At 54.3% G+C, this 17,594-nt stretch overlaps 1 protein-coding gene and 1 long non-coding RNA gene across 7 annotated transcripts in view; one reads left to right on the forward strand and one right to left on the reverse strand.

Annotated features, from left to right (window-relative positions):
* Positions 1-12,580, forward strand: part of GTF2IRD1 (GTF2I repeat domain containing 1) — a 124,559-nt gene extending 111,979 nt beyond the window's left edge. For 2 of the 3 annotated variants that reach the window (XM_058710194.1, XM_058710196.1), the window contains 3 exons: positions 252-289; positions 2,392-2,528; positions 11,201-12,580. In XM_058710194.1, the coding sequence (XP_058566177.1) occupies positions 252-289; positions 2,392-2,528; positions 11,201-11,317 (292 nt within the window). In that variant the 3' untranslated portion in view covers positions 11,318-12,580. Of the gene's footprint in view, positions 1-251; positions 290-2,391; positions 2,529-3,768; positions 4,440-11,200 lie in introns of those variants that run through there. The other variant, XM_058710195.1, reaches the window with a different exon arrangement.
* The window catches only part of LOC131500753 (uncharacterized), a 54,372-nt gene that overhangs the window by 1,545 nt on the left and 35,233 nt on the right, over positions 1-17,594 (reverse strand). For 3 of the 4 annotated variants that reach the window (XR_009256444.1, XR_009256442.1, XR_009256445.1), the window contains 3 exons: positions 13,626-13,958; positions 1,571-1,728; positions 126-266 (listed from right to left, as the gene is read on the reverse strand). This is a non-coding gene — a long non-coding RNA (uncharacterized LOC131500753). The remainder of the gene's footprint in view (positions 1-125; positions 267-1,570; positions 1,729-13,625; positions 13,959-17,594) is intronic. The other variant, XR_009256443.1, reaches the window with a different exon arrangement.

Genomic DNA, 17,594 nt, shown 5'->3' on the forward strand with positions numbered 1-17,594 from the left:
CTAGGCACACGTTCCCGATCCCTCGCTCGAGCGTCACCCTCGAATTCTGGACGAGGACACCAGGCGCACAGGGGCGATCGTCTGCCTGCTCTGGCGGGTGCTCGCCATTTTCAGCCGGGTCTTACCTGACTGGCCGTCCAGCGGCGGTGACAGCGTCTCATGAGAGGGGTCGCCCACCTGCGGGGAGCAGCTGAGAAAGAAGAGCGGAAACCGCATTTTCTAACCACCACCTCCTGTCTCTCGTCTTTCAGACCTTTTGCAGAAATCTGCAATGACGCCAAGGTGCCAGGTAAGGCGGAGGCCGAGGAGGCCCCCTCTCTGCCTCTCGGGGACCAGAATCTGCGGGCAGATCTGGTCCAGGTGGCATGCAGTAGGTAGCTGACCACCTACAGAGTGTCGTGCCCCTGCCCAGTATGACCACGGGGAGCCTGAGCCTTCCCCCTGCAGGGCCAGTATCCCCAGAAGGCCCCGGGAGCCTGCAGGTGCCCTCCAGAGGGGGCCCCGCCACAGCGGCGGCTGAGCGGGTCAGATCCGCTGGAGGCGACGAGGGCAGGCGGGAGCCTGGAGGAGAGGATGTCACATGGGATCACGGAAGCCACCTGGGAGGAGAGGGCCGATGTGTGTGGCCAGCAGGGGGAGGCAGGCCCACGCCAGCCCCGGGCCTGTCTCCCAGAAGCCTGGGGTTCACAGGAAGCTGGGAGACTGTCTGGTGGGATGGTTTCCCCCCGTGACTGGGAGACGTGCCGCTGATTCAGAGCACTCATCTCGTCCCAACCGCGTTGTGCAGCTGGGAAACCGAGGCCCAGAGAGGGAAAGGGGCTCGGCAGGGCCACCTGGGGAGTTGGTGGCCACCTCGAGCCTGGTGTCAGGACCACGCAGGCTCCACCCAGGGCTCAGTGGGGACAGTGACGGGCCCCCATGCTGGCCTGAGACCCGAGGCCCCCACTCCGGGTGGGCCCAGGTCCCCCAGGAACTCCACGGCCTAGGGTGGCACGGCCCGACCAGAAGCCCCCGCCCCCCCATCCTGCGCCAGTCACAGGGGCCAGGTGCGGCACTAGATTCGCAGGCAGGGAGGCCGTGAGCTTGGGAGCTGTCCCTAGGTTGAAGGCAGAATGCAGATGGCCCTTCAGAGGCCTCGGGAGGAGTCTGGGACACATGCTCAGAGGGTAGAAGCTATGACCTGTGTCTGCCCTCCCCTGACCTTGGCTGTCTTTACGGTCCTACAGTGACGCTGGGTTGGCCACCGCCCTGGGCCGGCACCTCTGACTTCATTTTCGGGCGGAGCCTTCTACAAAATCGCTTTGCTCCGACCCATTCCCAGGGCTCCTACTGCCCCCCACAGAGTCTTCTGTTTCCCGGGGTGTCTATTTATGCCATGTCACAGACCCCCCAGCCTCTGGTATTTCTTCACCAGCTGGACAGTCACCTCGTGGGCCCAGCCCACCCGCATGCTGTGTTATTACGACCCTTCTGGTTTCTACTCAGTGACCTGGCCACTCAGTCAAGCACCAAGCCCTGCTTGTGTAGCACACGGGGGCACATCTTTTCTCGAAGTCCCATATATTCATACCAGTTTAATCCGGTAGCAACAGAACACCTGCCGAGTCGTGCTTCGTGTCAGGCGGGGTACCAGGCTCTGGCCGACACATGATCTCCTTTGAGGCTCACGTCCCGTTGTTTTCCCCATTTGGCTCAGAGAGGTGAATCAGTTTGCCCGGCGTCACACAGCTAGGAATGGCAGTAACGGAATTTGAATTTACGACCTCTGACTGTAAACCAGAGTCTCTTCCCACGGGGGCGCTGCCTGTCCACTCACGGTACTTGTGGACCGTCCTCTGTCACAGCGTTACCAGGTCAGGGTCATCCCACATCCACAGCTAACAATACCAACGTCGATATGTGTTCTCGGTTGCTAAGTCGTTCTGGGGGCCCGGGCATACTGTCCACGGGAGCCTCCCAGCTACCGTACAGGATCTTACATTTCACTCGCAGGGAAATGGAAGCACAAGGCCGTGGAGTGACTTCCCCCAAGGGCCGAGGCCGAGCCCTTCACCCCAGGAGTTGTGGGGAGGCCAGGCCCCATGGGCTGGACGGTCTGGGAGCAGAAAGAGGGCCGGGGCCTGAACTGAGCCCGCTAGGGACCACCCCCCCCGCCCCCCCCGGGGGACGAGGCAGGCCGGAGAGCCACTGGGCTGTACGGCCTGGTTAAGGAAGGGGGCTGGCTGGAGGGATGGGCCTTGGGGCCGGGGGTGGGGGGTGTCTGGGGGCTCTGGAGCCCTGAGCGCTGAGAAGGGGACTTGAAACACGAAAGCAGAGGCCTCCCCCAGAGGGGCCCGAAGCCGAGTCAGAGCAGCCCTGGCGTCTGGCGTCAGCAACCTTTTTTCCCACCAGCCAAAGACAGCAGCATTCCCAAGCGCAAGAGAAAGCGGGTCTCCGAAGGGAACTCCTTCTCCTCCTCCTCCTCGTCTTCCTCCTCCTCGTCCTCTAACCCAGAGTCCGTGGCGTCTACCAACCAGCTCTCACTCGTGGTAAAGTTGCACAGATCCGGGCCTGACCGCTCTGCTCTTTGGCCCTCGCCCCGCCTTCGGGCAGGGCCGGCCGCTCTGGGACGTGGGTTTGGGGCGCAGGGAAGCGCTGGGTCTGAGCGGGGCTCCGCAGCCTCGGGGTGGCAGTCGCGTCTGCCCGATGGGCCCACCAGATAGTCCAACCCTGTCACTGGCTGCTCCCGCATCCCTGCCCTGGGCGGGAAGTCACAACCCCCACTGGGCAGGTGGGCAAGACGAGCCCCCACCCCCCCACCCCGGGAGAGGGGACGGGGGACTCCCCTGGGCGGTGCCAGAACGGGGACCCCCGTGCGGTCGCCAGGTTAATCTCTGCTCACATCGCATGCTCTGGGCCTCACCACAGCCCCGTGAGGTTGTAGGCGTTACCCACAGCGTGTGGAGGAGGAAAACAAGGGGCAGAGGCTGGTTGACTGTGGCCTTACTGCGGTCAAGCCTTATTAGGGACACACACACACACTCGAGAGTTCTTTCTGACTTCAAAACACTAGCTCGGAAGTCCTGAGTCCCAGTGGGGAGAATACTGGAACACATTTGGTGATGACTTGGAGATGTCTTTGTCCTTTGACCCTGCTTCCCCCCCTTTTTCTTAAGTTTAATTTTTATTTTGAGAGCGCAGAGAGGGGGAGGGAGGGAGAGAAGCCCAAGCAGGTTCTGCACCGAACAGCACAGAGCCTGACACGGGCCTGGAACCCACAAAACTGAGATCACTACCTGAGCCGGAACCAAGAGTCAGACGCTTAACCGACTGAGCCACCCAGGCGCCTATAATCGTGCCTCCCTTTAAACCTGGCAAACCCCAAAGTTCAGGCTGTAGGCTGTACCTTTGTCCCCACCTAGGGGTGCCTCCAGAGGGTCACTGGCTTTTCCCACCTCCAAGAGATGGGACTGGCTCTTTGGCATAAGGCCGGGGAGGGGGCGGAGTTTGTGGGGGTGCTCACCTTCTCTGAGCGAATCCTCGGTTCCCCCTGGTCCACGGAATAGCCCCTGGCACACGGTGGGAGCGAGTCAGAAGGCCCCAGCCCAGGCTCCAGGGCCACTGGCAAAATGCATGACCTTGAACGGGTCTTGGGTCCCGTCTGGACCATCAGGCTGCCTCCAAATGAATCCAGTGGGGAATCCCTTCAGAAAGCAGAGCTAAGTGGTCTGGTGTTCTTTCTGGGTCACCCGGAGTCCTAACTCGGGCCATTTGTCCCCCTCTCTCTAGCAATGGCCAATGTACATGGTGGACTATGCCGGCCTGAACGTGCAGCTCCCGGGACCTCTGAATTATTAGACCTCAGTGCTGAATCAGGACCTCACTCAGAAAGACTAAAGGAAATGTAATTTATGTACAAAGTGTATATTCGGATATGTATCGATGCCTTTTAGTTTTTCCAATGATTTTTACACTATATTCCTGCCACCAAGGCCTTTTTAAATAAGTAAAAAAAAAAAAAAAAAAAAAAAAAAAGTATTGCCCTTGCTCATAACTTCTGCGTAGTCTCGTTTGGAATTAACAGCTGTCACTGAGGCGAGGTCAGGAAACCTGGCTCAGACAGCCTGCCAAGGTCCCCCCTTCCTTTGCCAAAGCAAAGGCGGTGTCCCTGACCGCTGGGCCGTGGTGTCTGGGGACTGACTTCACTCATTTCTCTGCGTGACCTCCAGATGACGTGTCCCGGGAGGCCAAGTGCCAGACTGAGCCCCTGGCCTTGGGGCCACAAGGTGGTAGGGGGCTGCCTGAGCTCCAGGAAGAGGTGAAGTCCAAAGTGTGAACTGTGATCAAGTGTGGAATCTCTGTGGCTGCAGAGAAGGCACCTTGGCAGAGGTGCTCTGGGTTGGACCTGGAGGGGTGGGGTGGCTTTTTGATGGAGCTCAGGGCATTTGAGCAGCAGAGGGATGGGTCACAGCTGTGTCTCGGAAAGGCCACTTTGGTGGCAGGTGGGAAGGTGAAGGAAAGGGGTAAGACTGGAGACAGAAGGGGTGGGGGGTTGAGAGGGCCTGGCCCTGGGCAGCTAATGGGGGAGGCAGGGCGGCCTCCCCTGGCTCCGAATCAAGAACCATCCGTGATGCTGAGACTTAGAGAGCGAGGCTGGGGTTGGCAAGGCAGAGCGGGACACGTGGGGCAGGAAGGCGTTCTGGGACAGCCCCTTGTGCCAAGGGCAGGGGGGCTGTGCCGAGCGAGACCTTGGGTGTTCCAGGAACAAGGTGTGGCTGGAGGTGAGACCAGGGATTCCTGGGGACACTCCCCAGGCAAGGCCCTGCACTCGGAGCCAGGCTGAAGGGGGGAGTGGGGCAAAGCTGTGCACCCCAGGGCCGGTCTGCATCCCTTTCCTCCCTGGCCTTGTGGAAGTGTGGAAGGCCCTGGGGGCCAGGCCCCGGCGGCTTTGCTTGGAGGGAGGGGGCAGCCACGGGGCGGGGGGGGGGGGTCGGGGAGAAGCTGGGAGACCACGAGGAGTCTCCTGTAGCTGTTCCAGGAAGAGCTGGCCGAGGTTCCAGCCAGGTGGAGAACAACAAGGAGGTCAGCCAACAGGACTTGGAAGTCAATTGGACAGAAGTGCTGGGGCACGGAAGGGTCAGGGTGACCGCAGGGTCTAGCCAAGGGCCAGAGCCAGGCCTTTGACTTGGAGGAACCGAGTCCTGAGTCAGCTAATTACATGATCAAAACAGGCCAGAAGCTTCTGCCAACCCATGGGGTCAGCGAGGTGCCCAGATGGGGAGGGAAGGCCCCGTCCCAGCCTTCCGGACTCGGCTTCCTTCTGAAAAGACGCAAGAAGCCAAAAGCCACAAGGTTGGCAGGCCGTGCCCGCACTGTTCCTCTGGCGGCTGCCGCCACCACTTTGCAGTGTCCCCAGGACCCACCAGGGCGCTCCACTGACCACCCTCAGACCCCTGCCCCTTTCAAATCTCCAGGATCAGGGCAGGGGCGCCCCCCCCCCCCCCACATTCACCACCGCCCTCGAGGCAGAAACTATGAAATCGAGGATAACCTTGCAGCTGCCACCTTGCCTTCAGACCCCGCTCCTGGGGGCCGTCCTCCCCCATCTAATCCCGTCTCCCCGGATTAGGCGCGCCGGTGCTTTTCCTGCCCCGCCCCCGCCCCACCCACACCGAGCGCAAACCTCTCGGCCGGCGGGGCGGTTCGGGCTCTTCCCCTCCGACCCCCTCCCCTGCCTCTCACCCCACCGTCCGTCCCATTCCTTCTCCACCGCGGCCACCGGGCACGAGCGGCTTCCGCCCCGACACCCGCCTCCCCGGGCGCCCCCGCAGCGCGCCCGGGCCGGCCGGCGCCTCTCGGTCGCCTAGAGACGAGCCGCCGCCCCCGCCCAGACCCGCGGCCACGGCCGGAAGTGGCTCCTGCCTGGCGGGCGGCTGCGCGGGGGGGGGGAGCGCCCGGTGAGGGCCCGGGAACCCCAGCCCTTCGGCCTGCGGGGCCTCCGCCATCTGTCTGCTTCCACTCCCGCTGTGCAGGCGCGTGCACCTAATCGGGTTGTGCAGCAAAACCCCGCGCCTCGGCCCGACCTCACTGCACGAAAGCAGAAGGGGGGACCCCCACTCCCAGGGCAACCTTTGCACCAAGAGGTGGCCTACGTCGGTTTCACCTCCTGTCTCGGGAGCTCTGCGCTCTGGGCCGCTTGGCCGGCTGGCCGCCCCCTCGCTTTGCCCACGGTGCCCAGTGCCGGCCCAGCCCGGATCCGTTGGGGATGCCTTCCTAGTTCCCACAAGCAGGCCTGCTTCCTGCAGAAGAACCCAGATGCTGTTTATGCAACCTCTCCAGAATCTCAGAGTACTGTACTTTTTTAAGTGATTTGATTCAAAGCACTCATTCTTTAATTAAAGTTCATTTAGCTGCCATCTGTCTGGGTTCAAAATGGTTTCGTGTTTTGCAACTCTAAATGAGGATTGTTATTGGATTTGTAAACACATCCACCAAAAAAAAAAAAATCACAAAACATTTTCAGAAGTAATAAATGAGGAATGTGCAGAAGGAGTGTTACGAGCTGCATCTTAAACGTTCTAATTGCTGGGGAATGTATTCTGGTGGGTACATAATCATTTTATATACAAATCTTTGTACAAAAATCTGGTATCAGTGAAAAGATCAAGATTGTAGAAAATGCCGGAATTATATCTGACTGAAAACAGTAATAAAGCAATAATCAGCGCAGGGACAAAGCTAGGGTGAGGCGGGAGGGGAGGGGAAGGAGGGGCGGCTCTCCAGCACCTGTTCCCCCTGCAGCCTTCCTCCCTCACCGCCCAGGTGCCTCCCTTCTGCTAAGAAGAGGGTGATCCCGAGCTCCAGGGGCAGAGGCTTTGCTAGAATCCTGCAAAGGATCTTCTCTTAAGCAGTCAGAGCTTTACAGGGCACCTGGCTGGCTCAGTCGGTAGAGCCTGTGACTCTTGATCTCAAAATCGTGAGTTCAAGCCCCACTCTGGGTACAGAGATAACTTAAAAATAAAAAGCTTATTAAGGGATGTCTACTGAACCACAAGCTGTATAGTCTCCTCCCTGTCACCCAGCCCAGCCAGGATGGAGAGGGACAGTAGCCCTTCACTTATTTTAATTTTGTGGCGCCATATGGAGTGGCTCAGTGAAAGGGAAATGCTCTTTGGGGAAAAAATATTTTTCACTGTGGAAACGGAGGCACGAGGTGAGTGGAGGGGCAGGGCTGCGGTCTGGTAAGTGTCAGGGCGGCGGCTCTCAGAATGTACCACTCCTGTTGGCAACGTCCGGGATGATGTCTGAGGGTACGAGGTGGGGATGTGGGAAGAAGCTGAGATGTGGATCCAAACAGGACCCGATGGGGGCACCTGGGTGGCTCGGTCGGTTAAGCGACGGACTCTTGCCATTGGCAAGACTTAACAGGTCATGATCTCACAGTTCGTGGGTTCGAGCCCCGCATCAGGCTCTGTGCTGAGGGCGCAGAGCCTGCCTGGGACTCTGTCTCCCTCCCTCTCTATCCCTCCCCCACTTGCCCTCTCCCTCAAAATAAATAAAAATAAATACATAAAAATAAATAAAACAAAACCAGCACCCAGTGACCCTCAGACTCTCTGCATGATTTCGCCTCTGCCTCGTGCTTCTCAGATGCCATGTTCAGGGCTGTCTGTGCTGTGCCGCCTTTCCCGCCTTTCCCTCACGTGGGGTTGGGGGGTCCTTCTTCCATTTCCTCACGCGGCCCTCTCCCTTTCTTCCCAACTCAGCGTGGCACCTCCTCCCGGGTTTACCTTTCACCGAAATGTGCCCTCCTCAAAAGGCCTTTCCAGAACACCCAGTCCAAAGCAGATTGCCCCCACCCCACGATTTTTAAAATTCATTTATTTTTTTTTAATGTTTATTTGTGAGATAGAGACACAGACGCGAGCGGGGGAGGGGCAGAGAGAGAGGGAGACAGAATCCAAAGCAAGTTCCGGGCTCCGAGCTGTCAGCACAGAGCCCAACGCGGGGCTTGAACCCACAAACTGTGAGATCATGACCTGAGCTGAAGTCGGACGCTTAACCGACTGAGCCGCCTGGGTGCCCCCACCCCTGCTTTAAGCTTTATGATGGCGGGGACGGTGTACCCTGGTACTTAGCCCAGAGCCCAGGACAGGAGTACCGCTCGCCGTGGCCTCAGGGATTCACGAATCAATCACACCCATATGCACAAAGAGCAGAGAACGGATGATCCCTTAGCCCAAAGTCCTCCTACATGACTCCAGTGACCTCGCCCCCACCTTACCTCCACCTCCGGGATCCATTATGGGGGAACCATGACCGGTGCCTCTGCCTGTTCTGCCACGAAAGCTCGCTTTCTTGATTCCTGGCCACGTGTTTGCACTCCAGAGGCCCGAGGTTTCGACACTGAAGTCCCTGAAACAGCTCACCTGAGATGCAGGTGATGGGACTTAGGAGAAACACGAGGTGCCAGAAGAGGCAGAGGAAGCTGCCAGAAGAGGTACCAAAAGCACTCTGCCTTGCTTACGCTTGTTTCTTTACTTTTTGGAGAGAGAGAGAGAACATGTGCACACACACGTGAGCAGGGGAGGGGCAGAGGGAGAGGGAGAGAGAGAGAGGGAGACAGAGAATCTTAAGCAGGCTCCACACTCGGACCAGAGCCTGAAGTGGGGCTCAATCCCGGGGCGGTGAGATCATGACCCGAGCTATTAAGAGTCAGAGCATTAAATGACTGAGCCACTCAGGTGCCCCGCCTTGGATGCAACTTTTGCAAAAATCATCAAAACATCAAAAATACACTAAATGTTACAACGTCACAGCCTAACGTCAAGCAAGATTGTGTGCACCGTTAATTCTCACAGCCCTGCAAAGTAAACGTTTCTTCCTTTCACAGATGAAGAACCTGAGATTCAGAAAGATCAAGGGTTCGATCCCGGGTGACACGACCGGGAAAAACTGAGCACCAAGCCAGGATTCAAAGCAAAGATTCAAGGCGCACCTGGGTGGCTCAGGCAGAGGAGCACGCGGCCCTTGATCTTGGGATTGTGAGTTCGAGCCCCACACTGGGTGTAGAGATTAATTAAAGGAAAATAAGTAATTTTTTTACTGTTTGTTTATTTTTGAGAGAGAGACACACACAGAGCGTGAGTGGCGGAGGGGCAGAGAGAGAAGGAGACACAGAATCCGAGGCGGAGGCTCCAGGCTCTGAGCTGGCAGCACAGAGCCCGATGTGGGTCTCGAGCTCAGAGACGTGACCTGAGCCAAAGTCAGGCGCTTAACGGACTGAGCCACCCAGGCGCCTCCAAAATAAACAGATTTTAGAAAAGAATGTTTAGGAGCACCTGGGTGGCTCAGTCCGTTAAGCGTCTCTTGATTTCGGCTCAGGTCATGATCTCGCGGTTTGTGGGTTTCGAGCCCTGAGTCACATTATCAGTGCAAAGCCTGCTTGGGATTCTCTCTCTCTCTACCCCTCCCCCACCCCTCAAAATAAACATACAAACTTAAAACAAGTGTTTGAAACAAAACAAAAAGCTAAGATTCAAGCCACCAAGGGGCGCCTGGGTGGCACAGTCGGTTAAGCGGCCGACTTCAGCCAGGTCACGATCTCGCGGTCCGTGAGTTCGAGCCCCGCGTCGGGCTCTGGGCTGATGGCTCAGAGCCTGGAGCCTGTTTCCGATTCTGCGTCTCCCTCTCTCTCTGACCCTCCCCCGTTCATGCTCTGTCTCTCTCTGTCCCAAAAAAAAAAAAAAAAAAAAAAAAGATTCAAGCCACCAAGACCACCTCAGGGTGGGTCCTGCGCTCAACTGCCCTTCCCAGTATGGATGGAAAAGCAGCAGGCAACTTCAGGCTCGGGGAAGCTTCTCTTCCGGTACCCCGCCTTTTTTTAAAGTTTATTATTATTATTGATTTAAGTAATCTCTACACCCGACGGGGGGGGGGGGGGGGGGGGGGGGGGGGATCGCATGCTCCTCTGACTGAACCAGCCAGGTGCCCCCTGTTTTCCCCTTGTTTAAAGAACACAAGTACAGGGCAGGGTGCCTGGGTGGCCCAGTCAGTTAAGCGGCTGACTCTTGATTTCGGCTCAGGTCATGGTTTCACCGTTCGTGGGTTCAAGCCCCGCATCGGGCTCTGCACTGGCAGTGTGGAGCCTGCTTAAGATTCTCTCTCTCTTTCTCTCCCTGCCCCTCCCTGCTCACTCACTCTCTCTCTCAAAAATAAACAAATAAAGGGGCGCCTAGGTGGCTCTGTCAGTTAAGCATCCGACTTCAGCTCAGGTCATGATCTTGCGTTTCATGAGTTCAAGCCCCGTGTTGGGCTCCATGCTGACAGCTCAGAGACTGGAGCCTGCTTCGAATACTGTGTCTCCCTCCCCTGCTTGTGCTCTCTTTCTGTCTCTCAAAAAATGAATAAATGTTAAAAAAAATTTTTTTAAATAAACATTAAAAAAACAAACACACACAGGTACACTGGAAAAGGAAGAAATGGGTACCAGCTAGTTCGGGCTTGCTCAGACCAGACACTGCTCTCAGTCCGCAGGAAAGGAACATCATCAGGAGGCCACAGCTGTAGGGACCAGAGGCACACACTCGTACACACACATACAGTCACACTCACACACACTCGCACGTACACGGTCACACACACAGGCACACGCTCACCCACACTTAAAAACTTGTTAGAGGAGGTGTCGCAATCCACGACTGCAGTGTAGAGCCCCGCTTGAGGATATTGAGAAATTGGCTTCTGAAAAAGAAAATGCGGCATCGAGGAGCTGACCTGAGCCACAGCTCTGAGCATGCGCCACCCCTGCTAATGCTCACCCCTTCCAGCCTCTGCTGCCCCAGGAGGAAATCCACGGGCCTCACCCTGGCACCCGAGGCCCGGCCACCAGCTCCTTCTGTATCTCCCGCTGTGCCTTGAGCTCCAGCCAAACCAATGTCCTCACTGTTCTCAGAACATTCTAGAGCCTCTTGTACCCCCACGCCTCTGTCCAGGCCTTCTGCCTGGCTGGCCCTTCCCCTTTCCTTTGCTTGACAAGGGGCCGCCCCGCTTTATGATCCAACAGAAAGGTCCTCCCAAGGCCAGCCCAGCCCAGCAGGTGCTCTCAACGCCACGTGCCATTGTCCCCTGAAAAAGATATTGAAGGCCTGGCCTAAAACAGAAGCTCCTAATATCCCCTAAATATCCTCCAGCTAAAAGAATGTTCTTTTGTTCTCTGCAGGCTTGCAGATGTCACGCTATGAAGTCTCTGAGATACAGAACTCCCACCCTTCTTCAAGCCTGCTTTTTTTTCCCTTTAACCCACCCTACCATGCTGTACTATTTATTTATTTTTTAAGTGTACTTATTTGTTTTGAGAGGGAGCACGCGAACGAGAGAGGGGCAGAGAGAGACGGGGGGGGGGGAGAGAATCCCAAGCAGGCCCCACAGTGTCAGGCTGGGGCCCGACACAGGGCTCAATCTCACGAATCCTGAGATCATGACCTGAGCCCAAATCACGAGTTGGATACTTAACAGACTGAGCCACCCAGGCACCAACCCCCGCAGGACTTGTTTACTTTATAACTGGTGTAACTTCACCCATTTCACCCACCGCCCACCTCTGACAACCGTCTATCTGTTCTCTGTATCCAGGATTTTAGTTCTTTTTTTTTTTTTTTTTTAAATGTTTATTTTTGAGAGACAGACAGAGACAACGTGTGAGCTGTGGTGGGGCAGAGAGAGAGAGGGAGACACAGAATCCGGGGCAGGCTCCAGGCTCTGAGCTGTCTGCACAGACCCCAACGCGGGGCTCGAACCCACAAACCGTGAGATCATGACCTGAGCTAAAGTCGGTTGCTTACCCGACTGAGCCACCCAGGCACCCCTAGGACTTTGGTTCTTGAGAGTTTGGAGACTTTTGTTGTTGTTTTAGATTGTGCATATAAATGAGATCAGACGGTATTTTTCTCTCTGATTTATCTCACTTAGCCCAATGCCCTCAAGGTCCATCCATGTTGTCACAAATGCCAGGATTTCCTCCTTTTTTACTGCTGATTAACATTTCATTGTATATACACACCACATTCTCTTTCTTTCTCTCTTCCTTCCTTTCTTTCTTTCTTTTTAGTAATCTCTACACCCAATGTGGGACTCCAACTCACAACCCCGAGATCAAGAGTCGCGTGCTTCAGCCACTGAGCCAGCCAGCGCCCCTCCACCACATTTTCTGCAGCCATCCACTCATCGATGGACACGTAGGTTGCTTCCGTGTCTCGGCTACTGTGAATGATGCTGCAGTGAACACGGGCTGTCCGCATCTTTTCAAGTCAGTGTTCTTATTTCCTTCAGAGAAACACTCAGAACTTCCTCACTGTTTTCCACAGTGGCTGCACCAATTTGCATTCCCACCGACGGTGCACGAGGGGTCCGTTGTCTCCACACCCCCGCCAACGCTGGCTGCCTTTGGTCTTTTTGATACAAGGCGTCCTAACAGGCGGGCGGTGAGATCTCACTGTGGTTTTGATTTGCATTTCCCTGATGGTGAGCGACGCTGAGCACTTTTTCGCGTACCTGTTGGCCACCTGCATATCTTCTTTGGAAAAATGTCTATTCAGATCCTGTGCCCACTTTTTTAATTGGATTTTTTTTTTTTTTTTTTTTTTTTTGGCTACTGAGTTGTAAGAGTTCTTTATATATTTTGGATATTAATTCCTCATCAGACATACGATTTGCAAATATATTCTCCCATTCAGTAGGTTGCCTCTTGGTTTTTTTGGTCTCTGATGCTTTGTCCTTCCCCACAAGCTCTCCCTGCTCTACCCTCCTGTGTGGTCCTGTAGTTGGCCAGCTCTGTGGCTGCAGTCTGCTTCTGTCTCCTTTGCTTCTGGGACTTTCTTTTTCTCTTTCTTTTACTCCCGCCCCACCTCCTAACAAGAGATGCTCCTAGGGCACCTCGACAAATATATATTTTTAATTTTATTACTTTTCAAATGTTTATTCATTTTTGAGAGGGGAGGGAGAGGGGGACGGAGAACCCGAAGCGGGCTCCGTGCCGACAGCAGCAAGGCTGACGCAGGGTTCGAACTCACAAACCGCAAGATCATGACCTGAGCCGAAGTCAGACAATCAACCACCTGAGCCATCCAGGCACCCCAAATATATGTTTGGTGTTTTTTAAAGAGAGAGAGGCCCCTGGGTGGCTCAATCGGTTGAGCTTCTGACTCTTGATTTGGACTCAGGTCATGATCCCAGGGTTGTGGGATTGAGCCCTGCCTCAGGCTCCACACTGAGAACAGAACCTGTTCACAGATTCTCTTTCTCTCTGGGGCACCTGGGTGGCTCAGTGGGTTAAGCGTCCGACTTTGGTTCAGGTCATAATCTCACAGTTTGTGAGTTCGAGCCCCACATCAGTCTCTGCGCTGACAGTGCAGAGCCTGCTTGGGATTCTCTCTGTCTCCCTCTCTCTGCTTCTCTCTGCCTCCCTCCCCCCACCCCAAATCAGTAAATAAAAAGATTCTGACTGTGCTCTCTCTCTCTCTCAAATAATAAAATAAAATAAAATAAAATAAAATAAAATAAAATAAAATAAAATAAAATAAAATAAAGTGGAGAAAGAGAGATGTTCCCAGTGCTCTGGGTGAGCTCCCACTTGTCACACCCATTACCTGAGGGGTTTCTCCTCTCCGGGACCTTGGGTGTCCTCAGGGTGTCCTCAGGGCCTCAGCACCTTGGTTCCCTGGATCCAAAGGAAGAGAACGGTTGGAAGAAAATCTGCAAACAGGGAAGGGACTGCAGTGGTTGGGGAGTTCCCTGGTGTGACTTCAGTACGTTTGTGAGACACAGCCTCCTGGGTTGGCTGTCAGGGGCGGGAGGTAGAAGTGACCACGGTGTCTTCCCAAAAGGCCGTGAGCCCACGGGAGAGACAATTCGTTGGCTCATCTGGCCACGAAACAAGCATCAGCCACGTGCTTGCTTTGCCAAGACCCGGAGCCTCCTGCCTGGGATGGACAAGAAGCAGGGGAAACAGCAGACTCCCAACCGCAAATGCAGCCCAGAGCCGGGAAGGAACATGAACGGGGTGTAGGGACCAAGGCTGGGGTCCGCCAGGCCAAGGGCACGAGGAAGACAGATCCCCCCGGAAAGAGGAAGCACAGAATGGTCCCTGAGATTGGGCGGGGGGGGGGGGGGGGGGGGGGGGGAGGGCGGGGGAGGTGCGGTGCAGGCGAGAGGCCTGCCTTCTGCGAAGGTGGTGAGCGCTGGGTGAAGGGGAGAGGGCCGTGAGGCTGGAGAGGTGAGCAGAGGCGAGACTTCACCGGAGGGCCTGGAGGACACAGCCAGAGTCCATCTGGTCAGGGGAGCAACGGATTGCAATTTATGTTTGGTTTTGTTTTAATTTTTTCATTTAACTTTTATTTATTTATTTATTTATTTATTTATTTATTTATTTATAAATGTTTATTTATTTGAGAGAGAGCAGGGCAGGGGCAGAGAGAGAGGGAGAGAAAGAGAGAATCCCAAGCAGGCTCTGCCCTCAAAGCACGGACCCGACTTGGGGCTCGACCCCACGCATCGTGCCATCATGACGGGAGCTGAAATCAAGAGTTGGGAGCTTCACCGTCTCAGCCACCCAGGCGCCCGGCCCAAAGCACATTTCTTGCAGAGCTTCCTGGGGTATCCTGAACTGATTTAAAGGGAACAAAAGAATAAGAACAAACAGCCACTGTCAGGCCAGGAGATAACCTAATCATATCAGGGGCAACAAATCAGTGACAAAACTCCCAGGGCTGATTCAACATCAAGATTGACCTGACACACATTCCTGAGTTATCTTTACAGGATCAAAACTCTGGCTCGGGGCGCCTGAGGGGCTCAAGTCAGTTAAGTGTCCGACTCTTGATTTCAGCTCGGGTCACGATCTCACGGTTTGTGGGATCGAGCCCCGCATCAGGCTCCGCGCTGACGCAGAACTCTCAAAGTAAATAAATAAACATTAAAAAAAAATAAGTAATAAAAATAAATAAAACTCAAACGTAGTCACAGAATTGGCAAGGCCGACCCTTGCTGGCCCTCATGCCTTCGACCCTGGACAGACAGATCACCTTAAGACGACCTGCCCTATTTCCCAGCTGAATCCCCCGCTGCACAAGCCCCTTCACGAATCTATATGCATCCTTGGCTTAAAACTTCCCAGTTCTGTGGTTTGAGGAGACACCACTTTGGGAGACGGTCCCAGGGTCCTCATTTACTTGTCGCAAGGAATACCCTTCCCTTCTTTGGCTTCGTTGTGTCTTTTGGCTTCAATGCCCACCAAGAGGCAGACCCAGTTATGGGTAACACTAGGACGGCAGTTGTAAAGAATAAAACAGAAAATAACAAGTGTTGGTGGGCATGTGTGAGAACTAGAACTTTCACGCATTGCTGGCAGGAAGGTAAAATGGTGCAGCCACGAGGGGAAACAAGTTCTCAGAAGGCTAAACATAGAATCATCACATGAGGGGCGCCTGGGTGGCTCGGTCGGTTAAGTGTCTGACTTTGGCTCAGGTCACAATCTCACGGTTCGTGGGTTCGAGCCCCGCGTCGGGCTCCGTGCTGATGGCGCAGAGCCCACTTGGGGTCCTCCGTCCCACCCTCTCTGCCCCTCTCCTGCTCGTGCTTTCTCTCAAAAATAAACATTTAAAAATAAATAAATAAATAAACAAACTTAGGGGGAAAAAAGTTAAAAAAAAAATCATCATATGACCCGGTGGGATAGTGTTATATAATCAAATATATATATTTCGGCCTTCACCTGCATTCCTGGTACCAACACCTAAAACCCTGGGAACTTTCTGGTAACACTGGAGTTTAGTTAATGAGGTGGCTTTTGGAAAGCCCCTAAGGATGGCCACATCCGACTCCCAGGGAAGGGAGGGGGCTAGAGACTGAATTAATTATCAGTGAAAGCCTTCCTAAACACTGGGGCACATGAGTGGCTCAGTTGGTTGAGCGGCAGACTCTTGATTTCAGCTCAGGTCATGATCTCAGTTCGTGAGATCGAGCCCCACATCTGGCTCCACGCTGACAGTGCACACAGCATGCTTCTGATTCTCTCTCTCCCTTTCTCTCTGCCTCTCCCCCCCCACCCCCAACACACTCGCGCTCTCTCAAAATAAATGAATAAACTTAAAAATATGGGGCGCCCAGGTGGCTCAGTCAGTTAAGCAGCCGACTTCGGCTCAGGTCATGATCTTGCGGTTTGTGAGTTCGAGCCCTGCGTCGGGCTCTGTGCTGACGGTTCAGAGCCTGGAGCCTGCTTTGGATTCTGTGTCTCCTTCTCTCTCTGCCCCTCTGCCACTCATGCTCTGTCTCTCTCTCTCCCAAAAATAAATAAAAACATTTATAAATAGATAGATAGATAGATAGATAGATAGATAGATAGATAAAATCCCAACAGTATGCGTTCACAGCCCTTCCAGTTGGTGGACAAGAATGCATGCACATGGGTGGGTGACCTTCCCCAAACTCCACGGGGACAGAAGCTCCTGTGCCTGGACCCTTCTGGACCTCACCCTATGTATCTCTTCACCTGGCTGTTCATTTATGTCCTTAAATATCCTTTGTAATAAATCCAGAAATTTAATAAGTAAACTGTTTTCCTGAGTTCTGTGAGCCACTCTGGCAAATGTCTGAACCCGAGGAGGGGGTCACAGAAACCTCCGGTTTATAGCTGGCCCATCAGAAGTGCAGGTGTCTGAACTGGGGGTGGTCCTATAGGACCGAGCCCTCAGCCTCTGGGATCTGATGTTAACTGCGAGTCAATAGTGTCAGCATTGAGTTAAACTGTAGGACACCCTGCCGGCATCTGAGAATTGTTTGGTTTTGGAAAACCCCCTCACATCCGATGAGCGGAAGTGTAGCATATTGTAGTCGAGAAAGTTGTTCTTCTTACCCAGCAGTACCCACTCTGGGGAGCCGAAAGGCAGAAACAACCCAAGTGCCCACCAACAGATGAATTGATAAGCCAGATATGGCCTCTACAGGGACACAATGGAACATTATTCACCCATAAAAAGGGATGAAGCTCTGATACATGCTTCCACAGGGATGCTCTTTGAAAACACTATGCCGAGGGGCGCCGAGATGGCTCAGTTGAAAGAGCCTGTGACTCTTGATCTCAGGGTGGTGAGTTCAAGCCTCATGTTGGATGCAGAGATTACTTAAATAAATAAAAACTTAAAAAAACAAAGTATGCTGAGTGAAAGCAGTCAGACACAAAAGGACAGATTGGATGTGGTTCCACTTGAATGAGGTATTAAGAACAGGAAAATTCATAGAGACAGTAAGTACATTAGAGGTGACCAGGGGCTGGGAGGGAAGGGAAAAGAGAGGAGAATTATTGTTTCAAGCAATTTTTTAATGCTTATTTATTTTTGAGAGAGAGAGAGAGAGAGGGAGAGAGAGGGAGAGAGAGGGAGAAACAGAATGAATTGGGGAGGGGCAGAGAGAGAGAGAGAGACACAGAATCCGAAGCAGGCTCTAGGCTCCGAGCTGTCAGCACAGAGCCAGATGCAGGGCTCGAACTTGTGAACTGCGAGATCATGACCTGAACCGAAGTCGGACACCCAACTGACTGAGCCACCCAGGCGCCCCAAGAG

Source organism: Neofelis nebulosa, chromosome 18 (assembly GCF_028018385.1).
Source record: "Neofelis nebulosa isolate mNeoNeb1 chromosome 18, mNeoNeb1.pri, whole genome shotgun sequence".
In the NCBI taxonomy this organism is placed as follows: Eukaryota; Metazoa; Chordata; class Mammalia; order Carnivora; family Felidae; genus Neofelis; species Neofelis nebulosa.